The sequence below is a fragment of the Argiope bruennichi genome, chromosome 9 (genome assembly GCF_947563725.1).
Source record: "Argiope bruennichi chromosome 9, qqArgBrue1.1, whole genome shotgun sequence".
Taxonomy (NCBI): domain Eukaryota; kingdom Metazoa; phylum Arthropoda; class Arachnida; order Araneae; family Araneidae; genus Argiope; species Argiope bruennichi.
In genome coordinates this window covers 15247394-15260350 of record NC_079159.1, presented here as the reverse complement: position 1 = coordinate 15260350, position 12957 = coordinate 15247394, and the positions used below count along the sequence as shown (strand labels likewise).

The following is a 12957-nucleotide window of genomic DNA, read 5'->3' as shown; positions in this document are numbered from 1 at the left end:
CATTATGTTCAAATTTGGGAGACTTTCTAAATTTCGTATACTAGTGTGCTCAGTGAAAATAAACTACACGTTTATCGAATAATTTAATTCAATTTTCATTTTATAATAAAGAGTGATGATTCAAATAATTTTTCTTGTTTTAAAGCAATTGCAGCTAAAATTAACAAAATAACTGAAATCAAATTTCATATGTAGATTATTGAAAACGTATTTTGAAAGAGAAAATAAACATTCAGTCCTTTAACAAAGTTTGAGGTTTGATTCCATCAAATAATCCATTGTATATCTGATGCAATGTTAAAAAGCAATGTCTTTTAGGTCATGAGACTTGGTTTAAAGTGCTAAGTGCTTATTCAATTATTGTCCTAACCATCTGACCACGGTTCGAATGTCTGTTTTAGGTATGATATGAATGTCTGTTTTAGGTAGCCTGCTTAAAAATAGAAATGTTAAATGATACATTTATTAAATTAAACTAAATTAATCATGTAATCATATTATCCTCTAAGAAGCAAGGCGAGTCATCTGAGAGGATTCTACCATTATTTCCTTAGTTCTCAGGAAAATGAAACATCCTTCGATATATACAGTGTCTTCTTTATGTGTCTAGTGTACATATCAAGCGTCTTCTCTCCCCTTTGTCCTAAGAGCAATTCAAAGAATGAATGCATTGAAATAAAACAAGATAATTCCTAGTTAAAAATCATAATCTCTTCTAATAACAAAAAGGAGTGCGCGTGTTTTGATGTTTTTCAAGACAGATTGCTTAACTTAGAGCTACCGAATTTTGAATACGTATACTTTAGACGGTGGGCACTTAGCGACGACTTTGTGACATGTTAATTTGAATTTAATTTTTTTTTTTAAATTTGGCGATCATTTGAAGTGTTTCCGCAATAACATCCAAAAAAATATTGCACAAAGAATTTCGGTTCTTAAACTTTTGAAACTTATTTTTTAATGGTACTAATTTAGTTGTGCTATAAAATTTTCCTTGAATATGGACAACTTTCTAAAATTTGTTTTGAATAATTATTATCAATAATTTTAGCTATAGTCAAACCATTTTCATTATTTCAATAAATATTTAATCACTCGATTCTCGTTTATTGTTGAAAACTAAAGAAGGATTTTATTAATTGATCATTTATGTAAGGTTTGAAATGTGAGTGATGGGCATATATTTATAGCGGTAATAGGAGATACTAACTGCAGTCCAACATCATCTTTCAAATAATATCCAACCACTAAACTTCATTTTCTCAGAAGAATATTAATATGGTGATAGGATGAAGAGCTAAATAATACAACAATGAAGACATAAGATTGAAACAATAACATATTTTATGGCACAAAAATTAATTAAAATAGAAATCCTACTAAAAATGTAACCAAGTGCCCAATCCTAAACTATAGCAAAAGTGGGTACATATGGAACATCGCCTTTAAATTCTACAATGCTTGTTCGCCATTGATTAATAAATAACATCAGCTAAAAGGGAAAAACAACAAGCATTCAAATCCTACTCGAGATGATGCCACGGCGAAATTAGAATTAAATTACATAACCGCAAAAGATAACATACAATTTGAAATACATACAATATCCAGACACTTACCTTTTTAATGGCATTGTGATGTCATGAGACTAGGATTCATTAGAAAGGTCTGTGCATGTTTGAGATTCGAACTCGCAATCTTAGGGTTCATAGCCGAGTAACATAGCCACTAGACAAAAGTGTACACTCCTGTGCGGAAGTTGTTATCTGGCTTATGATGTTACCACCACAATAGTCCCCCACCAGTGAATCGGTAGAGTTTATCGCGCCAAGCGTTATGGCGAGCGACGAACGTTGTTATCGCGCCAAGTGTTATGGCGGGCGACGGCGAGCGTGTGTGAGTGGTTGCTGCCGGTAGATGGAGCCACGACAGCTGAATGAAGGATGCGGTTATTCAGAACCAGGGTCACCAATGTGCATGTTTGAGATTCGAACTCGCAACGTTAGGGTTCATAGCCGAGTAATATAGCCACTAGACAAAATTGTACAATCCTGTCCGGAAGTTGTTATCTGGCTTATGATGTTACCACCATAGGTCCATGTTCACAATAAACAGATCAAGTGTAAACCTAATAACATAACATTGCTTCAATATTTGTTAGAGTGTGAAAAAAAATATTTTGTTGGGGTAATCATGAATATCTAATTACTATTCGATCTCGGATTCGAAAACCTCCGCGCTTTTGTGCATGTCAGAATGTGTTTATTTAGTCAAAACAGAGCTAAATGGAAAGATGATAGGAGGAGATGTTCACCTTGTAGCGGATTGGAATGAGCGAGGATAGAACCTGGGACCTTGTGGTTCGCAGCTGAGTAACAGGTTGCTGTTGTGCCAAGTGAATCAGACGACTTTTTGTTGCTGCGTCAAGTGAGTCTGACGACTTTGGGTTGCTGTGGGTAGATGGCGCCACAACAGTTGTACGAAGTTTGAAGGTTCATCATCCGAGGTCACCAATGTGAAAGATTGTGATGAGCGAGGTTAGAACCTGGGGTCTTGTGGTTCGCAGCCGAGTAACATGACCACAATACAAAAGCAATTGCCCGTGTTTCGATGTTGTTATCTGGCTTATAAGCTTTCACCACAACCATTAGCAATTAGGTGAACTGGGATTATACACAAACTTATGAGGCTTAAAAATTGAGGATATCTCATAATAAAGTCAATAAAAGAATGTAACTCGGATTAAAATAGTTTTGAATAATTTCTAATTTGCTGTAAGATACTTGCATATTAAATTATGATGGAAAAATGGAAGATTTAATCTTAAAATTTGCTAACTCATCTTTTACAAAATGATAATATTTTTTTTTTAATTTGTTATTCAATTTTTTTGATAACATTGTTTGATTAACAAAGTAAAAGATTCTTCGTGCCACACTTAAAAGTTTTTTTTACAGTATAAATTAGCCATGTCAGCAATTAATAAAAAAGTTTGAATTAAAATAAAATAGTACAGTCACAAATGACATGATAATACTCACATACTCATGGAACAAAAAATACTGAATGAAAAAGTATCTAACAAATAGGATATCAAGTTCTAAGAATTCCGGAAATATGCTCATTCTTCCGCATCTCACCCCTTAGCTAGGTAGAATCGTCGAAAAGGAGTAGTCTGGAGCTACTGAAGCGAACAGTAAGCATGTAACATTTAATTGAAATTATAAACAGTACTTGGGAGACCGAACGAACCTGTACGTGTGTGTTTTTTGAAAAATCGTAAATAAAAGCCTACCCCATATTTAAATTTATCAGCGAAATCTGTTTGACTCGCGGACAAGGGATTGAACCTGAGAAAAGTGCATAACAGTCCGACACCCTAATTCTAATTCATCTCTGATACGCTTAATGCAGCTCATCTGTAGACACAAGTCGATATTTAGTTATAAAAAAAAATTGTAAAATCGAGTGTTTTCAGGAAAGGCACCTATATAAATAAACTTAAAAAGCAAAACCTTATCTTAATATATATAAATTACGTGTCACGTTGTTTGTCCGCGATGGACTCCTAAACTACTTAACCGATTTTAATCAAATTTGCACACCGTGTGCAGTTTGATCTAACTTAAAAGATAGGATAGCCCTTTTTTTGAATTTTTAATTAGAATTTTAATTATTAATTAAAAACTAACTTTACCGCCAAAAAAAATCTTTTCATTTTCCCCACCGCCAAATAAGTATCACCAACGATGTGCTCCGTGCACGGTGTAGGGGTGGAACGCCGCCAAATAAGTACGGCTTCAGTTTTTTCCCCAACAGTCATGAGGCTAGGCTTACGATTTTTCGGCTGATTATTTGAAACGATTCTATTTATTTTCTTAATGTTTGATGCATTTAAAATGAAACATTGTTCATTAATCTTTCTGGTCATGATGAATCTGAGAATATTTTGTTGACAAATTCTTGAGATATTACATAAATTAAGAAAGATATTCTTTAGTGCCCATAAAGTTTAAACGCTCAGTGACTCTGTTATCAGTAATCATATTATAAAAAAATGCTTTGTTTCAGCAAAAAATATTATTATATTAATTGCAGATTAATTCTTTCCACTTTAATTTAAAGCATAAATTCTAAGAGAGCTAACAGAAAATTAGAGAGATACATATTACGTTATGACTGAAGGCCTTTATATTATTATGAGTGATGACTGAAGACCTTTATAATATTATGAGTGAATTATATGACTATCAAAATTTGAAGTTTTAAAATATTTTGATAAAGAATCTATTAAAGTAGGAATTGCGTAAAATATTTAATTATTAAAATTTAAACGAACATTAAGATTGGCGAAGCAACTGGTCGCCAAAGGCGGCTAGTCTAAATATAAAATTTGATTCAAATCGTAAGAGCTGTTTCGGAGATACACGAAATAAATTTATATACATACAAAAAATTTTCATTTAAAGTTATAAGATTCGAGATTCTTGGTGAACCATCTGGCTGCAAAAATTAGCTAACATGAAACACTCCCCCGCCTATTGAATATTTATACAAATACAATGTATAAATATTCAAGGATAGGGGCTTGTACAATTACCAGTGTTCCTTATAAATATTAAATGACCACTGATCAAAATGTTGATTTCAGCCAACTAACATTACCTTCGGAGCTAAATATTATATAAGAATTCCGAATGCAATTTCCGATTGACACACCCACAGACATCAAACGCATCAGAAAAAGAAAAAAAGATGAGCTCATTAATTTTTTGAGTCGCGTGGATGTCACTAAGAATTCTTCCTGGCACATCTATCAGCGTCCATCCCCCCTGGGGGGGGGTGTAAATGCGACTTGTTGATAAACAGGCGAATTCCATTTACAGCGAACTTCCTCTCTGCCGCTGTTGTTTGATGTAGAAAATCATCATTTTCTCTTCCGGTTCCGCGTTCGATTTCCGAGCATTTTTCGATCCGGCTCGGCATTCTATAGGAAATGGGCCTTTATTGAGATATTTCCTCAATCGAGACGCAGACAATTTTTTGATAGGTCCTCTCTCGCCAATAACGAAATACGGATAATGCTCTGAAAAATGATGATTTATAAATAACTAGCTGCCACAGAAGAAATAATTTTGGAAATATGGTTTGGAATTTGAAATGGCCATCTTGTTTAATTAAGAATGATAGAAAGAATGATATTTATTTTCTTGTCGACAATCAATGCATTCATTCAAACTGAATGATATATAAAGGAGAAGCATAAATAATATATATATATATATATATATATATATATATATATATATATATATATATATATATATATATATATATATATATATATATATATATATATATATATATATATATATATATATATATACTTTATTATTTAAGTATACTTTAAGATAGACAATATTTTTAAAAACAAATAAATTTCATGGCTGTCCGACACTTCAGCATTCAACGTACAACTGGACACGGGAAAAACATGGATTGTCTAGGTTCAAACCAATAAGTTGGCAAAGTCTCATCGCAATTGGATGGATGTTACAGCAGCGTATAAAATACAAACAAACAAAAATTCATTTTTATATATTAGATATAAAATATAATAATTGTTCTATGTCTATAACCTTCGAGCAAGCGCAAGTAATAAGTTGACAAAGTTTTATCGCCATTGGTTGAACAGTAAGTCAACGCATAAAATACGAACAAACAAAAATCATTTTTAGATATTAGATTACAAGGTTTGAATATGGAAGTTCATTGTTAATTTTTACTTTAGCATTTTACTTTAAAGAAATGATTTAAAAAGCAGTTTTATTCTCTAATTGCCTATTTATACATTGTTAATGATGTGGAAAATTGTGTTCTGTCAATAACGCGTTTGTCATAACCAACACCACCTGTGTATTTTATTAATGAGAGTTATTTTTACAAAGCAAATCCCAATGCAACGCGCTAAACTAGAATTCATTAATGTCAGTCGAAACTTTTTCCAAGAAAAAACAGACGCAATTTATAATTGATTCTAAAAAGCTTTTCCTTTTTTTACTTAAAATTTTTTTCAGTATCTTAACATTGTTCTATTTTTTTTATAACAAGAAGTGTCCGTTTTTATTAGATTCCAATTATATTTTCCTTTTTTTTTTCATCCAAACATGCTGATAGCCTAAAATACTTATTCACCCATTTTTATAATAGATTTTCCAAGAAAATCGACAAAGTTTGCTCATAATAGTAGTTTTTAATGTTCGATTTTAATTTTGGAGTTTTCTGGTTTCTTTCATTTTGGGATTAGGTTTACTGTACGATCACATATTCGTGAAAGATTTCAATCGTTTTTTTCAAAGGAGATTTTTTTTTCAGTTTGCTTTACTATAATTCAAAAAATAATATCATTTGTTTTAAAATTTTGTTGAAACATGTACAATTAATGTTACAACGCATCTTTCAATCAAAAATGTTGCAGATGTTGCAAGAATTTTGATTGAAAGATGCGTTGATGTTGCAAAATCTTCAATGTTGTTAAAATTATTGCAAAAAGTGAAGAAAGTTAAAAAATTACATATTTTAATGTATAATTAGCCTTTATTTTTTATTTAATTTTAAATATTAAAAACGTGCGATTCTATGTAATTTTTTATAATTTAAATAAATTTATAAAAATTATAGTGAAGTGAAAGATATTATTATTTCAACTAATAACAATATACAGGATGAATCTAAAATCATGGGACATACTTTGAGTGGTGGTAGAGCTCACTATAACAAACAATTATTGTACAGGAATATATGACCGGAAGTGACGCGTTGAGGCACAGACAGAAAAAAAAACACATTAACAGAGTCATAAAATGTTCATTAGCAGGAAACTTAGCCAATGATTCTGTACAGAAGACGTTAAAACTATTGCAGGAAATTGCATCCAACAGCAATCACACATGCTTGGCAACCTGTATGGCGTGATTGGCTTACATAGTTGGCGATAGTTGAGTGCAGTAAAGCGGTGCGCCAGTAATCTGCTGCATCAGCAAGAAACGGCATTTGCGCTTAAGATTTTGGCCATGATGCGTTATTTTACTAATATAGAAAAGGCAGACATGCATCTGATGTATGGTGTTGCTAATGATAACGGTAGAGCAGTGCTACGGTGGTATTAAGAACGATTTCCAAGTATACGCATGCCAAACTACAAAATGTTTGATCGATTACATCGGCAACTTTGGGAAAATGGTTCATTAAACGCCAGTACTGGTGGAAGGGGTCGATCAAGAACTGTACAACAACTACATATGGAAGAAGCTATCTTGGACAGTATGGACGAAATATCCGGCACAAGTACAAAGGCTGTAGCATGTCGTCTACATTCCAGTCAATAAACCGCTTGGAGAGTTTTACACGCAGAAGGTTTTTACCCATTCCGCATTCAAAGAGTTCAAGCTTTGCAGACATGTGATTACCCTCTTTGCGTGGCTTTTTCCAATGGGTCTTGAAGCAGAGTGCATCGCTGCCGCTTTTCCAGCTCATGTACTATTCACAGATGAGGTGATTTTTACAAACGAAGGCGCTTTCAATGTTCACAATTCTCATACGTGGGCAACAGGAAATCCGCTTCTCTGTGAACATTTAATCGGGTATTGTGAACGATTCCCTCATAGGCCCATATATCCCACCAACCCGAATCAATTGCCGCTGTGATGGGATTTTTCTGGAAGAGGATTTACCAGAATTGCTGCAAGAAGTTCCTACTGGCGTTCGCAATCAATTGTGGTTTCAGCATGATGGTGAGCCAGCACATTTCAGTATGGAAGTCCGCAATTACCTGGATGCTATTTTTAGGGTGGTGGACTAGTCCGATGGCCACCACGATCACCAGATTTATCGAGTCTCGATTTTTTCTTATGGGGGCATTTAAAAGCCCTCATTTACGAGACTCTAGTTGATTCCATTGAAGAACTCGTTGCTCGACTATCCTGTGCGGCTTCGTGCGTACGTGAAATACCTGGAGTGGGCCAATCAATTCGCCGACACTATCAAGCTTGCATTACTGTCGATGGCCGCAATATTGAGCATTATTTGTAGACATTGTTAAAAAAATCATTTAGCGACGACGTTGTAAATAAACAAAGTTTTTCATTTCATGTGTTATTGTTTGTGCCTCAATGCGTCACTTCCGGTCCTATATTCCTATACAATAATTGTTTGTATTGTTTGTTATAGTGACCTCTATCACTTCTCAAAGTTTGTCCCATGATTTTAGACTCAACCTGTACGTTCTAGTCACTACTCTTTTGACACTACAAATCAGACCAGTGAAAAATTTTGAAGAACGGAATATTTTGTCTCTAATTGCAACAACCTTTAATAAACTTAGTATAATTTTTAACAAAATTTGTAGCACCATCTTTTTTTGCTATAATTAAATTTTTTTAATTTATATTTTGTAATTAAAGTTTAAACCTGTTCGTTTCGGCTTTAATCTTAATTTCCTGCCTTATACTAATGTAAATCTATATTGTAGGCTTTGCCATACTAAATTTAAGGCAGGTTTCCTACAGTAAAATTTTATATGTTTCAATTATATATGTGTTTTAATGTGTAAAATTATAATGCTCTTTATTTCTTCAGTTTATTTTATTCAGTACAAATCGCTTCTAAAATCAGTTACTTTGGTCGAAATATTTTTAGCGATTTATTGCTAGTAACTCATTCCTGAATCATTATTTTATCTTTTGATCAATAAAACAATTTTAAGAATCAAATTTCAATAGACATAAAAACGAGTTACTTTAACAACATTACATCTTTTCTGCTTATTGTATATTTGGACCTTCCGAACGGAATCGAACATCAAAAGTTACCATAATATCATTAAACGAACAATTGTGCAAGTAATCTGTTTTTTAATTACACTTTTCCGGTACAGTAACTTCATTTTATTCCTCATGAAAATTGAGCAGATAACAAACTGAATCACTTATTCTTCGTGAGGCCAGGATAGCCTGGTCGGTAAGGCACTGGATTCGCGTTCCTTAGGTTGAGAATTCGAAACCCGCCGCCCGACTCCTCGCAAGTTTGGTGACTGGCACGCGTATGAATCGGTTGTAGTCACAAAGTCCTCCATGTCGAGAGTAATACCACTGAGGGTACTGGATCAGGGGTGGTCGTTCTCTGATTCAGGCCTAAATTATTATCTGTGGATGAGTAAATGAAATGCATGAATGAAGTCTGTTCCGTAAAAAGGGTTGTGACGTGAGTGTAGCTAAACGTACTCTTTTCCCTAGATGGCGCTACTGAAAAATCAAGAGACATACCCTTGGCTTAAAAGCACTAATGATTTTTAAAGTCAGTAGGCTTGTCTGTGATAAGTGCCATTAGAAACAACAACCACCACTTTTTCTTAGTTCTCAAAAATGGAAGATAATCATACAATTAATAATTTGATGAAACAATGAAAACGGTATCAATTGAATTGTAATAGTGAAAAGTAATATGGACAAATAAACATAATTTTCAGAAATTATGAAAACTTAGAAAAACATTTCTTGCAATTTAATTAGTATCAATAAAAATATAATTTTTAATTTTAACGTGAGTAAAAATATTTTTTTGGCATATTATTTTAAGAATTTATTATTCAAAAATTTAAAATCTTGCTAAAATGTTTAATTAAAGTACAATTTAATTCAAATTTTTAAAAAATGGTGTGAAATGCATATTTTCATTTTCCTAAAAGTACAAGTCCAAAATTAGATGAATTAGATGACTTTACGTCAAACAATCAGACCTGAAGAGTTCAATACATGCAGAGACTCGTGTTTTATTAGTAGTAGAAACGGATTTTATTAAATGAATATGATGAGCGCTTATTAACCCTAATTAGATTAATTGATATGAAAATCTGTAATTTCAAATTAATTTAAAGAATAGTTTTAGATGAACATTTAAATACAATAAGAAGTAGATACAATCTTTTGAGAAAGGTAAAAACAAAATCTTTTGTAAATTAATAAAGGATTTTTTTTTCTTATATTTCTACAAACGGTTGCGTTTAAATACCAGACATACTGTTCTATTCATTTGAACATGAAATATATATTTATCAGCTACAATTCAAATAATAGTTAATAAAATTGGATTTCACGGATAATCTTTTTATAATCGTTTGAATTTAAAAATAAGCAGACTTTTTTTTTATTTCATTCATGATATTAACACTTTGCACCCGGAAAAGTTATTAGATTCAAAATTATTCAGCTATCACAAGGAATTGCTTATAGCTATGAAAAAAATATTTATTATAGTTTAAAGTTGAATTTTACCAAAAAATTAATCTACATCTTCTCAACATTCTTTAAAAATCAAAATTAAAAAAAAAAATGTCAAAATGGTGCACCGTTTTGAATGGTGAGTGAGAGGCACCATCCGAGTGCAAAAGGTTAACTTATTTCTCTTATATCCACACATATTTCGTTTAAGCGTTAAGTATCGAATGAATATTTTAAAAATGCATTGGCGCTAGCTATTTCAGTTCATTAATTTGCTATTGCACTTTTTTCTTTCAGATTCCTCGAAGAAATTATCCGATGTCCTCGAGGAATTCAAGGAAGAAGGCCCTCTTTCGAAGTACAACCCGGAAGGGGTAAGTTAGTTATTATAATTAATAATCAATTAGTAAATACAACATTAATCATAATAATGTATTTTACATCAGTAAAGTACACCATTACATTTTTGCTTACTTCTTCCTTGAAAGATATGAACAAGGATTCTCCAGAATCTGAAATCGAGAAATAAATCTAGACGCATTCTATTACATCAAATCAAAAATGAATGTGGAGAGTTTATAAGAATTTCATGGGAAGCTGAAAAAGAAATTCGAAAGCTTCATTTACGATGGTTTCTACTTTCGCATATACGAAATAATACATAGAGAAAGTAATGTAATCAACTAATCAGATCAACTAATCAGATCAATCAACAAACAGTCAGAACTCAAAGGTTTGATCTGTCTCCACGATTCAAACTTCCTGAGTTCGAAAAACACATTCTTGCATTATTAAACTGTCATTCAAAAGCGAAGAAATTCGATGTTTGATCTCTATTCCAAATGTGTAGAATTCTATCCGAGTTTGAACGAAATCTATTCAGAGGAAGTCTATCTGCCCGGTTCTCCGGACAAATATACTTCCAACAAAACTAAAAAAACTTCTAATCAAAGCAGCATTTTTTTTTCTTTATAAGATTCAGGCCAAATAACAATGTAATACAATAAATCGTAGTAACAAATTCTGCTACGCACGAGTTTTCTCGTGATAGCAATTAATTGCAATACATATGAGCCCGAGATAACTCGGGATAATTAGGGAATAGTTAATAAATAGTCCGTATTTACAATTTATTAAGGATTGTTTTTGTGAAAGAATATTTCAACATTCTTTTCATTTTGCTAAAAAATTTAATGTAACTTGTCAGATGCAGGCACAAATACAATCCTACAATTTACTACACTATGTTTTTCTGTCAAAATTTATTGAAAAACAGACGCCGAAAAACAGAAACTTAAAGTAAAACTCGAAACAAAACAAGCAAGTTTCGAGTTCTAATCCTTTTTAATGAAAATACTTTAATTAAGTCTCTCGATAATTCCTCTTTAATAATCATTTTTTAAGTCTATAGTTTTAATGAATTTTTAACAAAAGTTGTGAGGGAAAAAAACTGTATCTTAATTCCCATAAGATATAAAAAATGTTATATTTTGTTTAAAACCTACTTGAAAACAATTTGCCAAAGTTACGTCTTGAAACTCAAGATTGTACGTTTAAATTTTCCATCAGCTAGAAAATACACAAATATGTATTTCGTTAACATCTTTATTAAAATTGGGAAAAAAATGTTAAAAATAAAAACAATCAAAGCTATGTAAAGCCTGGTATATTAATAAAAGACTTTAATTATTTCATTATTTCTTTCTTAAAAACATTGCTATAGAAAAAGAAAACAAAACATGATTCGATGGATATCGCATAAACTGAATTTTAAAAACTCGAGAATGAAGTGTTTATTCATTATTTCGAAAGATGTTTGATTTCAGATTCCTTAACAAAAGTAATTAGTAACTCATTTTCAGAAATAAACTTAATCAAATTTTTTTTCCCCAATTTAATTTCTGTCACGGTGATTTTAAGTCCTTCGAATTTTAGATTTTTTTTTTCCGAGAAATAATTGAAATTCATCAACGAAAATAATTCTATGGTATATTTCTAAGCGAAAAGGAAATTTTTACGTGCATTCCTCATTATGCTCTTTGCATTTCCTTATAAATATTTAATTTTTGAATTTCTAGCAATCACGTATTGGAATCATTTTTTATGAATTTTGGAATGATTTCTTATAAATTATATAATGTAATTATCACGTTGTTTTAAAATCTAAAGAAAGTTTGTTTGATTGGAGGGTAAATCATTTAGATAATAGAACCGTGTATTTTGTTAATTAAAACAAATGAAAGTATTGAAACAAATATTTCTCTATACATTCTCAAATTGTTAAATTTTAAAATCTAAAAGAGATTCAATAATCTACTCCGGAACATATAGTCAGATTTGATTCGTGTTTTTATTTTCTCGTATACAAAATATAGAGAAAGTATTGTAATTGTCAAACAATTCGAACTCAAGATTTTGAAAAATCTCCACACTTTAGACAAACGATTAACCAAATATAAAATTAGCATCACAGTAAAACGATTTTTAAAAATTTCAAAGTTAGGTAAAAGGGTTTTGTACTGTCATATGCACCGAATTTATTGAAGTAAGATGCTAAAACTTTATTAATTTTTAGTTAAAAAATCAATATCAAGATTTTGAAAGATCAGTTTTATTGAGCACATGTTACCTAAAAGTAATTAAGTATCAAATGCGATATCCTCAGGTTTACATGTCTCGC

At 31.5% G+C, this 12957-nt stretch overlaps 1 protein-coding gene across 1 annotated transcript in view; it reads left to right on the top strand.

Annotated features, from left to right (window-relative positions):
* The window catches only part of LOC129984733 (diacylglycerol kinase 1-like), a 618611-nt gene that overhangs the window by 383329 nt on the left and 222325 nt on the right, over positions 1 to 12957 (top strand). The window contains exon 5 of the mRNA XM_056094680.1: positions 10575 to 10651. Coding sequence (XP_055950655.1) covers positions 10575 to 10651 — 77 coding nt within the window. The remainder of the gene's footprint in view (positions 1 to 10574; positions 10652 to 12957) is intronic.